Genomic DNA, 24,651 nt, shown 5'->3' with positions numbered 1-24,651 from the left:
TAAAGGTCCATTCAGACGTTGCAGTTAATACCGCATTGAAAAACTTATCTGAAAACTGCATGCATTTTTAATGTGATTTGGTGCATTTTTCAATTTGGTTTCGATGCTGAAGACGTTTTATGTAAGCCGTCTTTAGCCTAACAAGGAGCACTGATCACAGCCGAAAGTGCGTAGCACTCAGCTGAGCACTTCTGCACCTTAGTTTTGGCAATTGGGGGGGTCTCAGCTTCCAGACCTTCACCGACACGAACGTCTGATATAGCTCTATGACATATCACAAGTTTGAAGAAAGTACAGTTATTGTTTAAATTAATACTAAACAAAAAAATTATTCAAAAATAAATAATTATAAAGAATTGAAAAAATAAATTAAAAAAAATTCAGCAGAGGTTGTCCAGAACCGTAAAAAAAGTGATGGCTCCTTTTTACAGAGACATCAACACATTAATCTCTGGGTCGTCACATATTGCAGCTTATCCCTGTCGAAGAACATGCCTAAACTGCAATATTAGACCTATCCCATGGAAGAGTAGCAAACCCTTTTTTTGGGACCTTGGACAACCTATTTAATTTTCTATGCTCCCTCGATTTTATACTGCCTCATATTGCAATCAAAATTAACAAATATATAAAAAGACTTTCTCTCTGTGTCCCAGAAAATCATCAATTTTCCACCTCCTCCTCTCAATTCTGTGTCTGGCTGTAGGACTACTAGCTGCAGAAGGACACTTATCCCACTGCTTTGTCTGCAATAGGAAAATATTATTATGACCCACCTTTTAGCAGAGTGCTGCCCCTTCAGTCCACGCCAGCCATAAATGAAAGTGAACAGAAGGAAATAAAAGGAGTTGTCCACTATGGACAATCCCTATTTGTTAGAAAGGTCCCTGATCCCCGAGTGTCTCCCTTAATTTAAAAAAAAATATATGAAAAAATAAAAAATGAAAAACACACTTTTTCCCCTTACAAAACGCTTTACTATTAAAAAAACACAATAAAGCAAAAAAAGTTAACCATATTTGGTATCGCCGCGTCCGTAACGACCCCGACTATAAAGCTGTTACATTATTTAACCCGCACGGTGAACGCTGTAAAAAATAAAAAACTATGGAAAAATTGCTGTTTTCTGTGAATCCTGACTTTAAAAAAATGTGATAAAAAGTGATCAAAAAGTCGCATCTACTCTCAAATGGTACCGATAAAAACTACAAGTCGTCCCGCAAAAAAAAAAGCCCTCATACAACTGCATCGGCGGAACAATAAAATAGTTATAACTCTTCAAATATGGAGACGCAAGAACAAATAATTTTGAAAAAAAAAAAAAGTGTTTTACTGTGTAAGTAGTAAAACATACAAAAGCTATACAAGTTTGGTATCTTTGCAATCGTAACAACCCGCTGAATAAAGTTATTGTGTTATTTATACCACACGGTAAACTACGTAGATTTAGGGCGCAAAAAAAAAGAGTGGTGAAATTTCAGGTTTTCTTCTATCCCCCCCCCCCAAAAAAGTTAATAAAAGTTAATGAATAAATTATATGTACCCCAAAATGGTGCTATTAAAAAATACAACTTGTCCCACAAAAAACAAGACCTTATAAAGCTATGTTGACGCAAAAATAAAAAAGTTATAGCTCTAATGTGATGATGGAAAAACAAAAAATGTCTTGGTCATTAGGGCCCAGAATGCAAGCAGGGGGAAAGGGTTAATAAAATGGAGTGGATGTATTCCAACATTATGCTTTTTTTGTCTACATCAGATAACCGTATAGGATCTGATTTATAGAGCATACTTCCCTGAATAAATATTACCAAATCAACCACAATGTGCAGACATTGAAACAGCAGGGATTGCTAGGAGACTTCACCTTAGCTACCAGCAGAATTTGCAAATGTACTAATCATGATGGGCTATAATACAGGTTGAAACTCAGAATCAGAGGATCAGTAATGCAAAGATTATTTTTAATTTTTAAGTTATTCTCCTTTTTATATATTTGTGAAATCATGTTCAAAGCCGAATCTATGCTTTAAGGGCACTGCAGTTCTTTTAAAGGGAAACTCCACGTATCACACTACATAATTATTTACCAAACAAACTTTCCTAGAGACCTTTTTTACTCTGTTCTTCTGGATGTTGTCGTGGGCAGCCATTCTGGAAAGATACTGCAGAATAAACCTCCAGATTTTCATTCCAATTGAGGAAAGCCATTTGCCCTGAGAGAGTTTAAGCCCAGCAAGGATGGAGAATGACATACGAATAAAGGAGGGAGGTCGTATCTCCCTAGCAAATGTTTTCCCATAACAGCACAAAGGAAATGAAGCAACACAGGTAGCCTATTTAACAACTTAGAGAGGACTAGCAGAAATTCATTAGGAACAGGTTACAATCTATTTACAATACTATATTTTGACAAGGAGGGTATTAACCTTTGCAGTGCAGGTTGCCAAGAAAGATAACATTTGTAAAGAATAAACTGTCCTATAGGTAATCAGTGCACTATAATCCTGAGCATTACACTGCCTTGCAGCAGAAAATGAAGCATTTTGCAACTTCTACCCCATAATTAAATTTCCAGTTTCTAAACTGAATGACAGCCGAATCCCCAGGCACCACTCTCACTACCAATGATGCACATCTTATTTGTTTTGACTCCTCCTGGCAACCAAATTTGCCTTGGAGTCCTTTACAATAAAAAGATATGACATACGGTGAAAATAGAAACACCATCAACCTCGCTGGGCGGTATTATGTGCAGGTGCAGATGCCCCTTCCAGTGGGATTAAATGATGGGATAAGCAAATCCTACTGAGTGCTAGGTATGTGAAAGAATAGATATCGCGTTGCTCAAATATGCAGCTATCATGCCAAGTGACTTGTGCCTGTAAGATCACATAGCTGCCACCAGGGTGCAGTATCATATTTAGCTAAATGTGGCTTGCACCGAAATTCTACAAGTGAGAAAAAAAAAGTGGCTGCTAAAACAAAATGTTAAGATACCTCTAGACTTGAAATACAACATAAAACAAAATTGTGCATCTGATAACTAATATGCCCCAACTACTTACAGCACTGGTAGTTCATGTTCCAAATTGTTGAGCGCTGTATCACATACTACTAAGCACACAAGCAGGATGGTCTTCCAAGTTCTTTAGCAATCACCTCTCTTTCTATAAATACACACATACACAGTAAGCCAGTGTACACACTATTGTGCTAGAAGAAGGAACACAGCTTTGCTAAGTGTCAACGGAGTAAGACAGGTTTGAGGTTTGAAAGGCTCGGTCCACGTGAGGAAGCGTTGGGCCATGTAAAGAAAGTGATTTGAACCTTTACATGGAATAGTATGGTTGAAATCTACAGAAGACGGCACGAATGTGGAATGAATTGCAATGAAAAAATAAATATAACTGACCAGTGAAAATATTAAACCTGTATTTTTTTAGAAATCTTCTGTGTGGTAGAAGGTTACCAATAGTGGCCTTCAGAAAACTACTTGGTGCTTTTATTTTGTGTGTGGCATTTATTGGTGCCAAAAAGCATTTTAAGATAAAAGAAAAAAGAAAACCCCTGAATTATAAAAAATGTAAATATCTATTTATCTTTCAAATGAAAAAAAACCACTTACAATTTACCGATAAAATAGCTTCTTTTTTCAAATAAGTAGAATGAGTACAACCTTAACAAATCCAGTATTTAAGATTTACATCTGGCTCCTGTGTGCCTACTTTGCAGTGCAAATGCTATGGGTACTGCAATGGGATAGAAGCAGATGTCCACTTTCCCACTACGTTAACTAGAAAAGCATTTAAATGGGTAGTCCCTGATCAGACATGCTTATGGAGCTGGGCATTAGAAATTGCGCAAATATTTGTATATTTATCCTATGCCAGTGGAATTCACCAAGTTTCTACACACCTTACTCCCTGTAGTGCAACTCGCCTTCTAGTGGGGTGAAGGACTCCCTGCACCTACTAATTATTTAGCTATTCAACGTCTTCCTTGTATCCTACTCAGAGTCGCCACCTTCTTCTGAGGAGCTTTCTGAATCATCTGCATCCAACACAACGTTATTGGTCTCATCAACAACAGTTGACTCCACCATTTCCTCAGGCACGGAGTCTTCCTCCAAATCTTCCTCCTCATCATCGTCATCGTCGTCATTATCAGTACCTGAAGAGCAGGTAAACAAAGTACTTAATGACACGTTATCACATTACATTATCAATTTCATAATTTAAAGTGAATTTCTACCTTTCTACAACTTTACAGATATAAACAAAATTGGATTGATGAAATAGTAAAATTGTTTATGACAGGGATTATTTTATCACCAGTTCAGTGGTGGGTGACCCCGGTACTTAAAGATGCAGGTCCCAGATCTGGGACCCGCATCGATCATACATTTATGGCATATCCTGTGGATATGCCATCAATGCCTGTTGGGAACACCCCTTTAACCCCTTAGTGACCAGCCCATTTTAGGCCTTAATGACCAAGCTATTTTATTTGTTTTTCTATAGTTGCATTCAAAGAGCTATAACGTTTTTATTTTTTCGTCTACATAGCTATATGAGGACTTGTTTTTTGTGGGATTAGTTGTACTTTTTAATAGCACCATTTTTGGGTACATATAATTTTTTTATTAACTTTTTTTGGGGGGGATTATAAAAAAAAAAACTGAAATTCTGCCATTGTTCTATGCGTTTTTAAATTGACGCCATTCACTGTGCGGCGTAAATAACATGTTACCTTTATTCTATGGGTCGGTACGATTACGGCGATACCACATATGTAGAGGTTTTTTATGTTTTACGACTTTTGCACAATAAAAACACTTTTGAACTAAAATTATTTGTTTTTGCATCGTTGCTTTCCAAGAGCCGTAATTTTTTTATTTTTCCATCAATGTAGTGATTTTTTGGGCTGGTTTTCTGCGGGACGAGACGTAGTTTTGAATGGTACTGTTTTGGGGTACATGGGACTTATTGATTCATTTTTATTATGACTTTTTTGGGGGGCAATGGAAAAAAATAGCAATTTCGCCATTGTTTTTTGAGGTTTTTTTTACGGTATTCACCTTGCAGTTTAAATGACATATTAACTTTATTAATGGAGTCATTACGGTCGTGGAGATACCATATATGTGTACTTTTATTTATTTTTTACACTTTTACTAAATAAAACCACTTTTTATGGAAAAAAATGGATTTTTTTACTGTGACTTTTATTATTAATCTTTATTTCACATTTATTATTTATTTCATTAGTCCCACTAGGGGACTTTACTGTGCGATCTTCAGATCGCTGATATAATGCTCTGGTATACTTCGTATACCAGAGCATTGTTGCCTGTCAGTGTAAATCTGACAGGCAATCTGTTAGGACGTGCCTCCGGCGCGTCCTAACAGGCATATGTCCAGGGCAGACCTGGGGGCTTTTATCAAGCTCCCAGCTGCCATGACACCCCATCGGAGACCCGCGATTGCATTCGCGGGTCGCCGATGGGTGACAGAGGGAGCGCACTCCCTTTGTAAACAAAGTTAAATGCCGCGGTCGCTATTGACGGCGGCATTTAACTGGTTAAACGGCCGCGATCGAAGTAAACTTCGATCGTGGGCGTTGGAGCAGGAGCTCAGCTGTCATCAGACAGCTGAGCCCCGGCTCCAGCCTGCACGGGAGACCCGTGCAGGACTTAGACTAGGCAAACGTTAAAAGGCGTCAGCCTAGCCTAAGGCCCCTTAGTGACCGACGTGAAAAGGCGTATTAGTGGTCACTAAGGGGTTAAGAGGTACATACCGCTTAATAAATTAGGTGCAACTATGGTTGTCTGTGAAACAGAAAGTGAAATCTACGCCAGCTATGAGCGTAAATTAATGTACATTTGTCGGGCCGTGCCCTGCGCCTTCTGCTAAGCCGCATCTACTTTGTTGTAAAGTGCCACGTGCAGTGTAAATGCGGCAAAAGTCGCAATTTTTCGACTTTTTAACATTAGAAAACTGAAACAAACAAATTATAAAAGTCCCCCAATTCAGTTCAAAGTTACTTAATGGGGTTATGTGGAGACCAAAAAGTATTAGTAGCGTAGTCACTGCAGTATGTGAGTACTCGCCAATATACATTCCAGTCCCCCGTCGCGCTGATTGAGATTTTAATAGATTCTTATAGTGCTCGTCAGGGGACCAGAAGTCTAGTTGCGCCGTGTTTCTTCATGACGACAACGCTTCATCATGTGACCGACCCCGCTGTACGAGCAGGAGCAGTAGCGATTACATAGAGTACATGGGGGCCAGTCACATGGCGAAGACTCGCGTCGTCATGGAGGAACATGTGCAACTAAACTTCCGGTTCCCCGACAGCGCTACAAAAATGTATTAAAATCTCAGAATCAGCGTCGCCGGAATGTATATTAGCGTGTGTACTCACATACTTCAGTGACTACACTGCTAATAATTTTCGCTCCCCACATAACCCCTTTAAAAATGGCACAAAGACACTAAAAACTTGTAAAATATATAATTTAACAGAATGCCCACAAGGGAATATATATTATAAACGAATACTGATTAAACCCTACAAATTGGTGACAGATACAATTGTGATAAGCGTAATACAGTAAAATACCATTAATTTCGAACCAGACCAGAAATCCTAATAATCCATCTTGTGACAAAAATGTCCCATGCCGGATTATAATAAAGTTAATAATGAAAACTGAATATTTTAGCTAAGTCGTGCAGAACCTCTAACAGCTAGTGTGTTTGATATTTTACCTTCTGTGTGTTTTTCCGTATTATCAGATATTTCATGAACATCATTTTCATCATCATCATCTTCCTCATTCTCCTCTCCTCCACCTTCCTCTTCATCATCATCATCATCATCCACAATGACAACACAATCATCTGTGTTTTCTGGATCACTATAAAACACAACAGAACCGTGACGTAAACAACAGAGCGTTATTTAACCCCTTCCCCCTGCTGGCATTCTGGGCCCTAATGTCCAAGCCATTTTTTAGATTTTTCCATTGTCACATTCGAAGAGCTGTAACTTTTTTATTTTTGCGTCGGCATAGCTGTATAAGGTCTTGTTTTTTGCGGGACGACTTGCAGTTTTTATTGGTACCATTTGAGAGTAGATGCGACTTTTTGATCACTTTTTATCACATTTTTTTTAAGTCAGGATTAACAGAAAACAGCAATTTTTCCATTGTTTTTTATTTTATTTTTTACGGCGTTCACAGTGCGGGTTAAATAATGTAACAGCTTTATAGTCGGGGTCGTTACGGACGCGGCGATACCAAATATGTGTAACTTTTTTGCTTTATTGTCGTTTTTTTTAATAGTAAAGCATTTTGTAAGGGGAAAAGCTGGGTTTTTCATTTTTTTTTTTCACTTTTTTTTTTTTATTAACTTTATTAAACTTTTTTTTCTTTTTTACTAGTCCCACTAGGGGACTTCCCTATCCTCCGATCGCTATTATAATACACTGCAATACTTTTGTATTGCAGTGTATTACTGCCTGTCCGTTTAAAACGGACAGGCATCTGCTAGGTCATGCCTGCGGCATGATCTAGCAGGCATTCGCTGCAGGCAGACCTGGGGGTCTTTATTAGACCCCCGGCTGCCATAGAAGACACAGACACTCGGCGATTTTATCGCCGGGTGTCAGTGAGATGAGAGGGAGCTCCCTCCCTCTCTCCAAAACCATTCAGATGCGGTGCTCGCTATTGTGCACCGCATCTGAAGGGTTAAACAGGTGAGATCGATACTAATATCGATCTCACCCGGCAGAGCAGGGACGCCCCCAGCCCTCAGCTGCTTCTGGCAGCTGAGAGCAGGGAGATTTCACGGTTCCCTGCTCTGTTTACTTTATTCTACAGCAGCGACGTAGTTTGGCGGCGCTCTAGAATAAAGCCCACTAATGACCGCCGTAAAAAGACGTATCGGCGGTCATTAAGGGGTTAATGGATACAATGCACTAATATATCATTACTAACCTGTCTTCAGCTGGATGCTCGTCACTGTCGCCCTCACCAATAAGGTAATACTGCAAAGGATTTGGCCAAAGATCCTCTTTTATTATCTATAGGAAATACATGCATTTGTAACAAATTCATCTGCAGTTGCCAAACATTACCCATGTGTCAGATAAATTAATTCAAACACGTTAATCTCTAAATCTACACATTACATGGAAGTTACTTTGGGTTTATTAGTCTCTAGGGGTGTGAAGAAGCATAGACTGAATGTGGTCAGAGAATTGCTGTCTGCAGAACCCTGCAATTAAGGCCCCATTCACACGAACGTGAATAACGTCTTGATTTCAATGGGGCCATTCACACATGAGTGACTTTTCACGCAGCGAGATTCCGCTGCGTGACACTCACTGCATGTCCTATATTGGTGCGTTTTCACGTATCTACGCGCCCATTGAAGTCTATGGGTGAGTGAAAACCACGCACTGTACACGGATGCACATCCGTGTGCGGTGCGTGATTTGAGCATAAATTCGATTGAAAATAAAAAATAAAATAAAAAAGATGTACTTTGCAAGTTCGTGAATAACGCATGCCACTCGCAAAGCACACTGATGCATAACGCAACACGCACGGACCAGATTCAAGCACGTTTTTAACGTGCGTGAATCTGATAAGCTCGTGTGAATAAAGCCTACGAGAGGCATTAGAGGATGCTAAAGTATGCAGCAAAAAAAAAAATGTGTACCTTCCTCCTAAGGACATGAAGTTAAAATTGGCTTGGCCCAGAGTCTGCAGGAGGCATATAGCTGATGGGAGGAGCCAACACCTAGTGCCACGTCTCCTAGTGGCAGCAGCTATACCCACAATCGTCTGTGTCCCCCATTGATACAGACCGGAAACTTGAATTTACACACAGAGGTGTTTTACATGTACATTTTCATGTAGATCACTGGAGGTACATTTTAATATTTTAAAATAATACTTTCTTTAATCATGCATTTTTTTTTAACCTGGGGCTAAACAGTGCATTTATGTAACGCGATTCAATGTATTTCTAAGGGCACATTCAGACGAGCGTGTATCTCATCCGGGTGATGGCCGTTAAAACAACAGCCGTCACATGGAATCATGTATTTCAATGGGGTAGTTCACTCGACCGTCGTTTCAACGGAGCACGTGAAGGGTGCGTGAAAAAACAGGACATGTCCTATTTTCCTGCGTGTCACGCATCCCTCCAAAGACTCTATAGTCTATAGGGGATCCGTGATAACGCGTCCCGCACGGGTGCACCTCGGATGTGGAAAACTGCAGTTTTTCACGTCCAAGGTTAGATAAGCTCGTCTGAATGTAGCTTTAGGCCTTTGGCTGTCGTGCTCCAAGAAGTCTGCGCGTGTAGTCTCAGCCTTTAGTGAAGAAACTTTATATCTTACTGTTGCGATACGGTCAGCAGCAGGGAAGCTGTGATCAGAAAACCAACTGAAAAAACTTGGTGTAGAATTTTTTTTGCTACTGTATGATGGGTTCTGCCCTCGCCACCATTGAATAGGAGTGGAATGAGATGTGAGGCGGCCTGAAAGAAAAAATAGATGGAATATTGCATGTATGAACAGGGTTTTACACTGAAAGCTATTTAATTTCCATGTTACTTTAAGGCTATGTTCACACGGAGTATTTTGCCGAGTTTTTTGACGCGGAAACCGCGTCGCAAAACTCGGCAAAAACGGCCCGAGAACGCCTCCCATTGATTTCAATGGGAGGCGTCAGCGTCTTTTTCCCGCGAGCAGTAAAACTGCCTCGCGGGAAAAAGAAGCGACATGCCCTATCTTCGGCCGCTTCCGCCTCTGACCTCCCATTGACTTCAATGGGAGGCAGAGAAAGCGTATTTCGCGCTGTTTTATGAAAAACGGCGCGAGAATCGCCGCAAAAATCGGCGTGCAGGGAGAGGAAAATCTGCCTCAAAGTTCCAAACGGAATTTTGAGGCAGATATTCCTCCCCCAAAATACTCCGTCGGAACATAGCCTAAAAGTAATATATTTCATAAACAATTTTGCCAAATTCAATTAATAATAATCTTTATTTATATAGCGCCAACATATTCTGCAGCACTTTTAAATTCAGAGGGAACATGTACAGACAATATCAGACATTACATAGTTACAAAAATAATGAACTCAAACAAGAGGAGTGAGGAACCTGCTCACAAGAGCTTACAATATATGAGGTAAAAGGGGTGATCCAAAGTGCTTGGTCAGTACAGGGGTCCCGCCATCCCTTATAAACATGGGGTAGTAAACATACAGCTGCATGAGTCGGTCTATAGCCAGTATGTGTGTACAACAGACAAGAAGTGCCTTGAGGTGAAAATGGGGGGGGGGGGACCTCTTTGATTTGGTTATTCAAAGCCTTGAGAGATGCTGGTATGGTTTGCACAGACATTTTTTACTGCAAAAATGGTAAAAGCAAAGCGGCGGAAAATTCCAATGTGTGAACGCAGTTTTAGACCCAGCTTACCTATCAACTTCACCATTAAATTGTCTCCGTTAGAAGCAGCACTGTCCATTCTAACATAGTCATTATAACTTGGCAGATCACTGCCTTCCACAAGATCAGCACACTTTTATCTTGATGTTCAGCTAACTGCAGGTTGATCGATAATAACCAACACATTCGTGGTGTGGCATCATGACACAGCACTAGTAAGGTCTAAACATGACTACATATTTAGGTACTATCGGGTGTATACCGGACTGCGTTAGTTTAACTAGAGCTGGGCAAGACCTATAACAGGTCTATAATAGGTGCAGCTGCATTGGGTCACAACTAGTGTTGCCAGCCCTGCACTAATAATGCCAGGGACCACATGTAATCTTCACCTCCTACTCACTGGACTGTGGGACCTGTGAAGGACTTGACTAGATCCCACCCAGAGGTGATTTTATACTGTATATATGTAAAGTGTGTACATAATGTATGCATAGGTAGGGTAAGTATGAAAATGATCAGCAAGCCTGGGGGGGCCACTCGTGGAATCTTTGAACTAGATGCACAAATGTACTAAAACGGCCCTGGCGCTGGGTATCAGCGTGGAGTACTTTGAGGTTAACTGCTGACTTTTTAGACAAAACAAATGCTAAGTCTTTCCATGGAGAAACAATGCCAAAACAAGTATCAATGATAAGATATGATTAATAAGCACATTGTTCAGTAAATCATAAAAAGGTTTAGGGATCGACAACCTCAAGCACCACCTATAACTAAACATCCCAGGGGATGCAGATAAAACCCTGTAAAGTGACAAAAGGTTACCCATCCCAAGAATAGACCTCACCCTTACATTAACTACTCGAAAAATATTTGTGCCTAATTTAATATTTTCTCTTCAAATAGCAAATGCAATATTTATCTGCATTCCAAGCATGTCAATGACCTAGTCATGGGGGCTGAACTGCCAATGTGGACTGTCCTCACACAGAACTGAGAAACATTATGGAAGCTGAAATGTAAGAATGGCATAAATAAGATGCATTTGTTTTCATTATATTACCTTACAAAACACTAAGGCCCTGTGCACACAGCAGAATTTTCACACCAATTCCGTATTTTTGCCGCGTCGGAATCAATGTAAAAAACACTTGTAAAAAGCCTGCTATTGTCTTCAATAAGAAACCGCCCCATTGTTTATACAGTACAGAATTTTCAGCAGGCGGAATTGCAAACCGCCTCGTGAAAAAAAGTGATATGTCACTTCTTGACACCGTTTTCGCGACGTAGCCTGCCACAAAAACAGCGTTAGGTAGCCACAGGTAATCCTGTGTGCAGAAACTAGGCTGGTTTGTTTAAAGAGGCTCTGTCACCACATTATAAGTGGCCTATATTGTACATGATGTGATTGTAGATTACAGCAGTGTTTTTTATTTAGAAAAACAATCATTTTTGACGACACTACAGCACAGCAAGCGTAATCTCGTTTGAAATAACAGTTTACAGCCTAATCTCGCTGTGCTGTAGTGTCGGGATTGTGTTAGCGAAGTGTCAGGATTCTGAATACACATCACGTCCTGGCTGGAGGTAATGTATATTCACTGTCAGGACACTGCAGTAACGTTATCGTGTGTTTATGTGGCTGCACATAGTGATATAGCTATATCGCTATGTGCTGTGTAAATGAATGGGGAGAAGTGTATGACGCTGATTGGTCACTGATTGGTTAGCGTCATACACTTCTCTCCACAACGCCCACTTGGCCAAAAAGTAAAAACGTGCCCAGTTGTTCATTAAGAAACTCATTAGCATAAATCTAATATAGGTCATAACTGTCAAAAATAAAATAAAAAAAATACTGCTGTAATCTACATTACAGCGCCGATCACATCATGTACCAGATAGGCCACTTATAATGTGGTGACAGAGCCTCTAACTATAAAATTGCAGCAGAAGGCGGACCCTGAGATTTCTGCTGCAGATTCTCAGCCAGTTCGACGTTAGATTTTCCTCATGAAAACGGTCGTGTGAACATAGCATCTGATTGACAGGTGAATCAACTGTATAAAAGAGGCGGATTGATAAGTACCAACATTAATCTAAACTAAAATTTATTAGAGACGACGGACGACTAGGCCCGAGGAAGCATAAGGGGGGGGGGGCCAGGGCGTCCCTGATAACGGTGGTTAGGTGTAGCAGAGGTTTTAAAATGGTGCTGGCCGCATGGCCAACGGCCCCAGCATGTCTGGGGGAGGGGGGTGAACGCTTTGTTCACTTGGAGATAAGTGTAGGAAAGGGGAGTGATGGTGGTAAGAGCTAGGTGAGCGCATAAGTAATGAGCGATAGGGGAGGGGGGCGGTGTAAAGGTTTATAAGGGCAGGGCAGAGAGAGGTAAGGCAGTACTTACCAGGAGAAGGAAAGACTTACCGGTTCGGGACACAAGCTAGACGGCTGGTCCCCGGTTCGGATGGACTTGGGCAACTACGAATGTTGGTCATGGTAGCCAGCGGTTGCTCAGAGGGAGCCAGTGGAGGTGCGCGTGCACCGCTGGCTCCTAGTCCTTAGGAGGGCTGGGGCAGGCAGGCGGGCCCATCACGTGAGGTGCCGCAATCGGTCGGGTTCACCCAACTGAGCTGTATAATGTATTTTAAATAAAGAGTGGAGGGGGGGGGTAAAAAAGGTAAGATCGGCAGAGGAGCCTACCTTTTTTGGTGTCGGATCGTGGCACTGCACCCCTGCTAAGAGCGGTTTCGGTGGTGGACCACGGCGAGTTTACCACTAGCTATACGGCGGGTGAACTCGCACGTGGGGGGACACTAGTTATACGGGAAGTCCCCAGGATGTTTTGGGCCTGGGCAGTAACGAAAGCCGGACAGCCGTGGCAGGGGGCCCGGCTGTCCTGGTTTACAGGATACGAGCTGGGGCAGACGGGCCCCAGCTCAGGGAATGCGGTGTCGCGAACGAGGTCAGGCTCCTCCTGCGCTGTATTTGCTATGGTAAATATTTTTTATTAAATGATGGCGCATGACACAATTTACTTGCCAAATTAAGACTGATGTGTTTTTAATGTTTAAAGTATGTTACTAAGGGTTTAGCACGTGCACACCTTATATTTTTAAAAGGTAACAATACCAAATTAAAGGGTATGTATCATTTGAAAATTACATTTTTGTTTTGTTGTTTCTATAACTATCCATAAAGACTGGAACCTCCTGTTTTCTGCAGCTCAATGGTCAGCTTTCCTGCATGGACTGGAACGGAATAAACAAAGTCATCTTAATGGGCAGGGTATTTAAAAATGCTCTATTGTACTGCTGGAGGCCTAGATAAGGCAGGATATCAACGCTATACATACAGATAAAGCTCTGTATGCAGCGCCCTGGAGAGGGCTGTACTCACTTCATGGAGACTGCGTACGACATTTCTCTGTCAATTAACACTGTTCATTGCAGTTGCTATGAAGAACACATTCTGCTCCAGTCCTACCAGACAATCCAGGAAGGACTTGTGTCTCCAATATGATATACATGTTTACAGTCCAATATATGCATTTGGAATGCAGACAAATAATTATTTTACTTGAGGTAAGTCATTGTGCCAAGTTAGGTTAAGTTCACATCTCGTTTTTATCGTACGTCCGACATGAACGTTTTGACATGAAAAACAGCGTCAAAACGTGTACATTGGTTTCCATGGTCAAGACAGATGCCCTAATAGTGTAGTTTGTGCATACGTTTTGTGTGCTTAAGTTCTATCCCTTTTTTTTTTTTTGTTTCCTTCATGTCCTGAAAAGCAGTCTACTACGCTTTTACAAAACTTATACATTTTTATTTGTATTGAAGTCAATGGCGACGTTTGGTGGACGTATGCTTTCTTCAACCCTACATTTGCATACAAGAACAAAAACGCATACACTATTGGAAGAACGGACACAAACGTATACTACAAAAAAAAAAAAATAGCGTATGTTACAAATGCATACGTTTTTGTAACTTTAAAAACGTATACATCGTCATATACCACAAACGTGTGCACAAAACGAGATGTGAACTTAGCCTTAGATTCAGTGCCATAGTCGAAATGTTGACTTATCTGCAGATTAAAATGGGCAAATTAATGTTTAATGGAGGGTTCTCATAACACACACGAGAGAAGGATAACAAGGAAATCCAAATCCACCAGACTGATCTTGCCAACTCTAGTTAATACTCACCAGAGGTACCATACTGAAACTCCTTGATGATCACATCATTCTTGAAGTAAGGATTGGAGTTGAAATAGAATTTTATCTTGCAACTTGACTTTAAGTGTGTAAAGTCCTCAACCTAAATTAAAGATCATGGTATTGGTACAGAGAAGACTGAATACAACAAAGAATTGTGGTGTAAAGACATTTCTACGTCATAGCACTGCACTAACCAGAGAACTAAAATTGATGCAAATAAAGGGTTTATCCTGCAAAAAAAATTAAAAAATTAATCACCTATCCACTGGATAGTCGATCAATGCGTGACCGCTGGAGGCGCCAGCACTGAAAGCCCCTACGTTCTCTAGATTAAGGGCTACAGGGTTATTCATTAATCCTCACTGCACGACCACAGTCAGGCGTTTAAAAGAAGCAGTGGTCAAGCATGTGACAGGCCGCTCTATTCAATGTCTAGGGGGCTGACGGAAACATCTGAGCTGTTGTCTGTCGACCCTGTAAACATTGAATGGAGGAGCAGGGCGCATGCATGACCAAAACACCATTCAAACTCCTCCTGACTGCGGTCGTGCTGGAGGAGGAACGAGGTTGCTTTGGACCTCATTCTAGTGATCGGTGGAGGGTTCATTTATCACCTATCATGTGGATAGATTATGTTTTTTGTTGGATAACGCCTTAAAAGTATATGCACATTTAATATAAGCAGGTTCAAATTAAGGGTACAACACACCTACCTGTAAATTGTTCATGTAACTTAATGTATCTTCATCACGGTCATCAATCATAGCAGAAAGTTGCGGGTGATTCAGAAACTGAAAATGTGTAACGTTAAGGAAACAACGGTATTTTATATCTAACAAAGAATTCTCAATATATACCTTGTATAATTTAATTACTTAAATGCCCACAACAGGTGTAAACCTTGTGTGAGAAATTATAAAAATGTGTATAATTCCCCCAAATGAATGTCCTCTATGTGGTGCAAGCAGACCTGTCCACAACACGGTCTCTCAGTGTACAGCAATCACAAATCTGTCAACAGCATTGACAAAAAAGGCCAGATTCTCGAGGCTGTAACAGTGGCATTCTTCTGTAGTGGGGTCTTAGGGTTCTACTAAACAAAACTTAGATCCCCATAGAACCCTAGGCTGTGAGATTGGCCTTATTAGTATGTTTTTTTCCTCAATCCATATCACCACAAACTACTAACCATTCCATCCTTGGCTCTGCTGACACCTATTATATCTTTATACACAAATAATACTTTTAATGACTGCCTGGAATTGGCTTGAAATTGTTAAAATCTTAAAAGTAAGGGTAACAAACTGGTTATATAGGATACAGCAGTGACCCAAAAACCTGGGATTGTACGTATAATTGTGTTGCGTTTCTGAATGTGTGGTTTTCTCAGCTGTCCATATCTCCGTTTCAGCTGCAGCAGAGCACGGTCAGCCCGTTCATTCACCGACCTTAGTTCCTGCTGCACTGATTCCAGGTCTTGCAGAGAGCGATCAGTGCTGGTAGCCTGGGTGTCAACAGATACAATGCAGCACTCATCCCCCTCACTGCATGATCGATGGTCACCCGTTTCTGAATCTGAGGAAAGCGGTGACAGAACAGCGAGCTCTTCTGAGTCTGCTATCTCTAGACTTGGCTGTGCACATCTCCTCCGTTGATCACCTGAATCTTCATTCCCTGCTGCATCCTTTTTTAAGGCGTCTTGCTTTGATGGGGTGGTGTTCTTCTCCCCCGTTTCGCCACCTTCAGGGATGTGCGGGGTTCCTGTTGCGCTTTCCCCTGTATCGCCCCTCTCTGGTGTACACACAGGTAGTCTCGCATGAGGGTCTTCTGCTGCGCCATTTTCTGGAGTGTGTGGAATAACATTGCCTGGCTGCTCTTTATCCTCTGAATTTTCTCTCCAGTTTGTCATTTCCCATAAAGTCAGAGCAGCTTCGGCTTCCTGACTATCCGGCAGATCAAGAACTCCATTGTTCTTTTCCTCTGTCTCCAAAACTCTCCTCTGTTTAGCTGGTGGAGAACAGCACTCCTCATTCTTCTCTGGACAGCTCATGGTGCAGGAACTTCAAAGCAGGGATAGTTTTTCACTATTGCTCAACATGTCCCATCATCTGACAATCAAATACATGGCAATATTAAATATCAAGAGCCTAAAGTTAAAAATGATCAGATCAGTTACCTACATCGTAGCAAGAGATACATAAAGTGCTGTCAAAAAGTATTTGCTCAATTCCTTCTATTTTTGCATATTTGCCATACGTACATACTCAAATGTCAAACTGTCTCATGACAGCCAGGCTCCCACTCTAACGGTAGCGATCAAAGTTCCCTTCAAACATGACCATTTAACCCCTTAGATGCTGAGATCAATAGCGACCGCGGTCTTTAAGTGGTTTACAAAGGGAGGGGCTTCCTCTGTCACCGATCGGCAACCCGCAAATCCGATCACTGTTCGCCTGTACTGGCTCTGTACCCAAGCATTATATATTATCAAAAGATCGCACATTGATGTCCACTAGTGGGAAAAAATTATGAATTAATGTGAAATAAAAATTAATAAAAGGTGCACAGAATTGTTTTTTTCCCTTAAAAAGTGGTTTTATTTAGTAAAAGTGTAAAAAAGAAATAAAATTACAAACGTATGGTATCACCGCGATCGTAATTACCCAAAAAACAAAGTTAACATGTTATTTAAAGAGGCTCTGACACCACATTATAAGTGCCCTATCTCCTATATAAGGAGATTGGCGCTGTAATGTAGGTGACAGCAGTGTTTTTTTATTTAGAAAAACGATCTATTTTAACCCCTTAATGACCGGGCCTGAAAAGACCTTAATGACCAGCTCAATTTTTCTGTTTTTGCCTCTCTGCGTTTCAGCAGCCATAACTTTTTTATTTTTTCATTGACGTGGCTGTGATTGTTTAATGCGAGAGAAATAGTATTTTATTTTTCCCACAGTTTGGGGGTAAAAAAATTTTTTTTACGGCGTGAATATAGGAAAAAGCGATTCTCGGAATAGTTTTTTTGGTTTATTTTTTATCCCGTTCACGTTTCACGCTAAATAACCCATTAGATTAATTATTCAGGTTATTACGGTCGTGTAGATACCTAATATGCGTAGGTTTTTTGTTTTTATTTAGTGTAGGGGCAATAAAATGTATTTAATGCAAAATAAAGACTCTTTTTGGGACTTTATTTATTTGTTTTGTTACTTTTTTTTTTTTAATCCCATATTTGTAACTTTATTTTTTACTTGTACTGTATTAGCATACTTCTGTACGCTAATACATTACACTGTGTCACTATGACACAGGCTGCTGATCGGGCAGCACATAGTGTGCCCGAACAGCAGGCACACGGAACAGACAGCCCTGGGGTCCTTTGTAGGTCCCCAGGGCTGACTGCAGAGGGATTCCCCATTGTTTGATCGCATCACTGGAATCCCGGTGATGCGATCAAAGAGGGGAATTCCCTTTGATCATGCCGCGGTCACGGATTGCGGTAATCAAAGGGTTACACAGCTGGCGTCCGAATGTTTGCCGACCCCAGCTGTGTTCAGGAGGCTGCTCTAAGATCAGGAGCCGTTAGTAACAGCTCCTGCTTAGAGGATGAGCGCTCACACGAGCGCTCATCAGCCTGATCTGCAGCGACGCCAAAAGACGTCTCTGTAGACTAAGCACCCGCACCGCCTGACGTCAAAAGACAGTGGGCGGTCGGGAAGGTGTTAAACCACTTTACGAGCGATTTTTAGATTAATGCTAATGAGTTTCTTAATGCCCAAGTGGGCGTGTTTTTACTTTAGACAAAGTGGGCGTTGTACAGAGGAGTGTATGACGCTGACCAATCAGTGACCAATCAGCGTCATACACTTCTCTCCATTCATTTACACTGCACTAGCGATATAGTTATATCGCTATGTGCAGCCACATACACAAACACTAACATTACTGCAGTGTCCTGATAATGAATATACATTATCTCCAGCCAGGACGTGATGTGTATTCAGAATCCTGACACTGCAAGGCAAGCGTAATTTTGTTTGAAATTACAGGTTACATCGTAATCTCGCGAGATTACGTTTACCTTGCTGTAAATCTCACAGAGACGCTACAGACGTGTCAGGATTCTGAATACACATCACGTCCAGGCTGGGAGTGATGTATATTCATTATCAGGACACTGCAGTAATGTTAGTGTTTGTGTATATGGCTGCACATAGCGATATAGCTATATCGCTAGTGTAATGTAAATGAATGGAGAGAAGTGTATGACACTGATTGGTCAGCATCATACACTCTGTACAACGCCCACTTGGTCTAAAGTAAAAACACGCCCACTTGGGCATTAAGAAACTCATTAGCATAAAGCTAAAAATCGCTCATAAAGGGGTGAAAATAGATCGTTTTTCTAAATAAAAAGTATTACTGTCACCTACATTATAGCGCCGATCTCCTTATGTAGGAGATAGGGCACTTATAATATGGTGACAGAGCCTCTTTAAAGAGGCTCTGTCACCACATTATAAGTGGCCTATCTTGTACATGATGCGATCGGCGCTGTAATGTAGATTACAGCAGTGTGTTTTATTTAGAAAAACGATCATTGCCATACTTAGTTATGACCTATTTTAGCTTTATGCTAATGAGCTTCTTAACGGACAACTGGGTGTGTTTTACTTTTTGACCAAGTGGGCGTTGTGGGGAGAAGTGTATGAAGCTGACCAATCAGTGACCAATCAGCATCATACACTTCTCTCCATTCATTTACACAGCACATAGCGGTCTTATTACATCACTATGTGCAGCCACATAAACACAATATAACTTTACTCAAGCGTCTCCTGACAGTGAATATACATTACCTGCAGCCAGGACGTGATGTCTATTCAGAATCCTGACACTTCTGTAGCGTCTGTGTGATATTGACAGCAAGGCAAGCAAAATCTGGCGAGATTACGATGTAACCTGGCATTTAAAACGAGATTACGCTTACCTTGCTGTAAATCTCACTGAAACGCTAATAGGTTCTCTTTAAGTGAATGAAAGAAGGCGAGTCTTCTCTTTAAGTGTGTCGGCGAGTCACAGTACGAGCAGTGACAGGACTGAAGAAGCGCTTGCCCCGCTTCAAAACAGTTGAACGGCGGGGGGTGCAGAGAGCTGGACACCCACTGATCAGATATTGGTGGCCCGAGGATTGGCCATCAACTTATCATTGAAAAGCACCATTAAAATTGTAATTTTAATCTACTCGGGTTCACTTTAACTTCTATTAAAATTAGTTAGATGATCTGAAACATTTAAATGTGACAAATTAGCAAAAATAGAACAAAACAATGTATGAAATCAGAGGCATACGGAGGTATAGAAGCACCTCACAGAAGTTTTCAGGCGCCCTATTATGGCTCTTTACAATGAGGTTGCACAGAACCATAATTAGGCCATCTGTATGAGGCCTAAAACAACCCAAAAACCACCAGAAGTATTTTCTAGGAGCATTAGCTACCTGACAATCCTATAGCTCTGCCCCTATGAATGGCACCTGTACTTTTACCATAATCTCCCATGCAAAAAGGAAGAAAGGTACAAAGTCTGCTCTGGATCATCCCACATTTCTATAATTAAAGAAAAAATTAAAAGGGTTTGTACGTAATTACAAAAACATGGCTGCCTTCTTCTGAAAACTACACCGTACCTGTCCACAGGTCATGTGTGGTATTGCAGCTCAGCCTCATTAGTTCAATAAAGCTAAACTGCAATACCACACACAACCTGTAAACCAGGTGCAGTGCTGTTTTGGGGAGATACCAGCCATGTTTTTCTAATTCCATACAACCCTTTTAATTTAATAAGGAAACATTTTTAAGGAAACGTGGTTTAATACAGAACTTGCAATTGCAACATCTAAACCACCTAGGGCCCAGAACTGTACTAAGAGAAAGTGTCAAGCGACTGTTACCCATAGTAACCATTCAGATCGCCTCTTTCATTTTAAGAGAACTGCTGGGAGGATAAAAGTTATAATCTGACAGGTTGCTCTGGGCAACACGAACACTATTTTTTATGCATGAGGCCCCTAGTATCAGAGTTTAGTAAAGCACTGAAGTAGCAGGTCACCCGATCTTTACTACTTTTTGAACAGAAGATAAAGGGGGGAATTTATTAAGGGTGTGTTCAGCGTTCGGTTTCCGTTGATGGGTTCCGTCAGACCTTTCTGACGGAGGAACCCATGAATAGAGAGGCAAATGGAAACCATAGCTTCCGTTTGCATTACCATTGATTCAGAGGGGAGAGAAAAAGAGCGTAGGGGGTAGAATAATTTGTATTTTTTTTTAATTTATTGTCCAATGGGAGGGAGGGCGTGGTCTAATCGGGGCAGGGCAAAGTAGTTAGCCACACACCATATAGTGAAATTTCCACTGTAATCTACGCCAGTTTTCTGGGGTATATTATAATAAATTTGTTGGGCCTCTGTGGTCACGCCCCCTCTCCCAGAGGCCTCACCCCATCCCGCAAAAGTGGCGAGGGTGGCGTGAAAGACCAAAAGTTGAAGTGCAAATTGCAACTTTTTGGCGCTTTTGTCGACTTTTCTGTGAAAACTAGCATAGAAATGTTGATGAATTATCCCCATAGTTGCTTGTAACAAAACTATAACGGCTCATGCACACTGGCACGCGGATTACAGACTCCGTCGGACTTTGTGTGTACGGAGATATTGTCCTCCAGAAGTAAAGATACGCTTCTAGTAGAGAATATCTCCATACATACAACGGAGCACGCCACAATTTCTTCTGTCAGATTTGAACGGGAAAAAGAAAAACTCTGAAACTGGAGACATACGGAGGTACAGTAGAGGGTTCATGCACCTATATACAATCCCTATTGTGGCTCTGAACAAAATGGAGCTGTAAGGGTATGTTCACACTTTTTGCGCCCATTCAGCCGAAAGAGCATTTGTGAGGTCAGGCACTGATGATGTTTAATCATCTTTATATACCCCGCTATATATGACAGAGTCACACACCTTACTATTATAAATCAGTAAACCTAAAGAGGCTCTGTCACCAGATTTTGCAACCCCTATCTGCTATTGCAGCGCTGCAATGTAGATTACAGTAACGTTTTTATTTTTAAAAAACGAGCATTTTTGGCCAAGTTATGACCATTTTCGTATTTATGCAAATGAGGCTTGCAAAAGTACAACTGGGCGTGTTGAAAAGTAAAAGTACAACTGGGCGTGTATTATGTGCGTACATCGGGGCGTGTTTACTACTTTTACTAGCTGGGCGTTGTGTATAGAAGTGTCATCCACTTCTCTTCACAACGCCCAGCTTCTGGCAGTGCAGCACTGTGACGTCACTCACAGGTCCTGCATCGTGTCGGCACCAGAGGCTACAGATGATTCTGCAGCAGCATCGGCGTTTGCAGGTAAGTCGATGTAGCTACTTACCTGCAAATGCTGATGCTGCTGCAGAATCAAGTGTAGCCTCTGGTGCCGACACGATGCAGGACCTGTGAGTGACGTCACAGTGCTGCACTGCCAGAAGCTGGGCGTTGTGAAGAGAAGTGGATGACACTTCTATACACAACGCCCAGCTAGTAAAAGTAGTAAACACGCCCCGATGTACGCACATAATACACGCCCAGTTGTACTTTTACTTTTCAACACGCCCAGTTGTACTTTTGCAAGCCTCATTTGCATAAATACGAAAATGGTAATAACTTGGCCAAAAATGCTCGTTTTTTAAAAATAAAAACGTTACTGTAATCTACATTGCAGCGCCTATCTGCTGCAATAGCAGATAGGGGCTGCAAAATCTGGTGACAGAGCCTCTTAAGGGTATGCTCACACGGCCTATTTTTACAAATATGGGGGCTGAACACCTACAAACATCTGGCCATTGATTTCAATGGGGAAAAACGGCGTTCTGTTCCAGCGGGCCGTTTTTTACACAGCCGTTTTTAAAACCAGCCGCGGAAAAGAAGTGCATGTCAATTCTTGAGCTGTTTTTGGAACAGTTTTTCATTGACTCTATAGAAAAACAGCTCCAAAAACTGCCGTAAAAAACGTGAGTTGCTAAAAAAAAAATGCCTGAAAATCAGGAGCTGTTTTACCTTGAAAACAGCTCCGTATTTTCAGACGTTTTTCATTTTGTGTGTGCACATACCCTAATCCTGATGTCAACAAGAACATTAATATTACAGGGCTATCACTTAGGGATTATTTACACTAACGTGTAATACGTCCGTGCAACGCGCGTGATTTTCACGCGCCTCGCACGGACCTATGTTATTCTATGGGGCCGTGCAGACAGTCCGTGATTTTCGCATGACACGACATTTCCTATATTTGTGCGTTGTTCGCGCATCACGCACCCATTGAAGTCAATGGGTGCGTAAAAATAACGCGCAGCACATGGAAGCGAAACGCGCAACAGCAGTCAAAACTATGATTGAAAACAGAAAAGCACCACGTGCTTTTCTGTTTACAAACATACAGAGTGCCATAATGATGGCGGCTGCGCGAAAATCACGCAGCCGCGCATCATATGGTGATGACACACAGAGCCGTTAAGTGCCTTTAGCGCGCGCAAAAACGCCGCGTTTTTTGCGCACGCAAAACGCTTGTGTAAATCCGGCCTTAATAGAATCACAACCTCTGCTGCTGGTGACAAAACCTCTTTAAAGGGCTTGTATCATGAAGACAACTCCTGTCCATATGCCCTATTAGGCCATGTTCACACAGGGCGGATACGCTGCGTAAAAGTACACAGCATATCCACCTTGGACCCCGCAGAAAATTGTGGCCAAAAAAACGCATCGAATTGTGCTGCAGTTTTTCAGGCGGAATGCAGAAAACAGCGGTTACATAGTTCGTACGGTTGAAAAAAAAGATACATGTCCATCAAGTTCAACCAAGGGATGGGAAAAGGGAAGTGAAAAAAACACCAAAAACTGTATACTTACTCTGCTCTCCGTAGTCATGGTAACGTGTTCCCTGTTGTCCTTGTAGTCCGGCTTCCTGGGATGACACGTCATCCCAACAGGCCAGTCTGGACAGACAACCCGTTGCTATGACAACGACCGGGTGGGAGGTATAAACTTTTTTTAGTCATTTTAAATGACAAAAAGCTCCTCTCCTTTTTTTCCCGAGTTGCGATTTATTTATTTTTGCGGCTGAATCGCAGCTTTTCTGACACAAAAATCGCAACATTTTCTATTTGTTGCGGGTTTTACCTCCCCATTGAATTTCATGGGGAAAACCTGCAACAGAAAAGCAGTGATTCCGATGCAGAAATGAACATGCTGCGGATTTCGAAAACTGCATCGCAGGTTAATTTATGACATTTTTTCGCCCGTTTTTTTACGCGTGTGGACGAGATTTGTTCAAATCTCATCCACTCTGCTGCTACTGTAATACAATGCAGATTTTCACAATTAAATCAGTTGCGGAAAGTCTGCAACATTTACGCAATGTGTGAAGATACCCTTTGGCCATATGGGTATCACAGAGGAGAGTCCCCTGCTCAGGACCCCTCCATGAGCCAATCTGTAAGGCCCCATGCACACGACCATAAAAAACCTCTGTTTTTGCGGACCGCGATTGCGGTCCGCAAAAACGGAGCCATTCACTTTCATTGAACACTGACACCTTTCCGTAGCACTACGGAAGGGTGTCCGTGCAGTGGAAATGTTCCGGGAATTATGGAACATGTCCGTTCTTTCGCATTTTGCGGCCCGTGCTCCCATACTTTGTATGGGAGCACGGCCCGAAAATGCGGCTGTCAGTCAGCGGCCGGCCATGCCCCCAATCGCGGGCCGTGATTGCGGGCACGGTCGTGTGCATGGGGCCTAAGAGAGGCTCCTGTTGTGGCAGACTAGAGCTGTCCATGTAATCATACCTACATTTCCCTTTAGGGGAAATGTCTGGCTGCAGCTTACCCCAGCAAAATTATCTGGGGTGCC

The 24,651-nt window shown here is 41.7% G+C and overlaps 1 protein-coding gene across 4 annotated transcripts in view; it reads right to left on the bottom strand.

The window, feature by feature from the left end:
• Positions 1-24,651, bottom strand: part of LOC142659299 (uncharacterized) — a 158,104-nt gene that overhangs the window by 3,888 nt on the left and 129,565 nt on the right. For all 4 annotated transcript variants that reach the window (XM_075835290.1, XM_075835291.1, XM_075835292.1 and 1 more), the window contains 7 exons: positions 16,013-16,799; positions 15,405-15,482; positions 14,680-14,791; positions 9,415-9,554; positions 8,003-8,088; positions 6,774-6,922; positions 3,069-4,173 (listed from right to left, as the gene is read on the bottom strand). In XM_075835290.1, the coding sequence (XP_075691405.1) occupies positions 4,010-4,173; positions 6,774-6,922; positions 8,003-8,088; positions 9,415-9,554; positions 14,680-14,791; positions 15,405-15,482; positions 16,013-16,741 (1,458 nt within the window). In that variant the 5' untranslated portion in view covers positions 16,742-16,799 and the 3' untranslated portion in view covers positions 3,069-4,009. The remainder of the gene's footprint in view (positions 1-3,068; positions 4,174-6,773; positions 6,923-8,002; positions 8,089-9,414; positions 9,555-14,679; positions 14,792-15,404; positions 15,483-16,012; positions 16,800-24,651) is intronic.

This window comes from Rhinoderma darwinii, chromosome 8 (genome assembly GCF_050947455.1).
Source record: "Rhinoderma darwinii isolate aRhiDar2 chromosome 8, aRhiDar2.hap1, whole genome shotgun sequence".
Lineage (NCBI taxonomy): Eukaryota > Metazoa > Chordata > Amphibia > Anura > Rhinodermatidae > Rhinoderma > Rhinoderma darwinii.
Note: the sequence above shows the minus strand (reverse complement) of the source record. Positions and strands in the feature narration are given on the sequence as shown.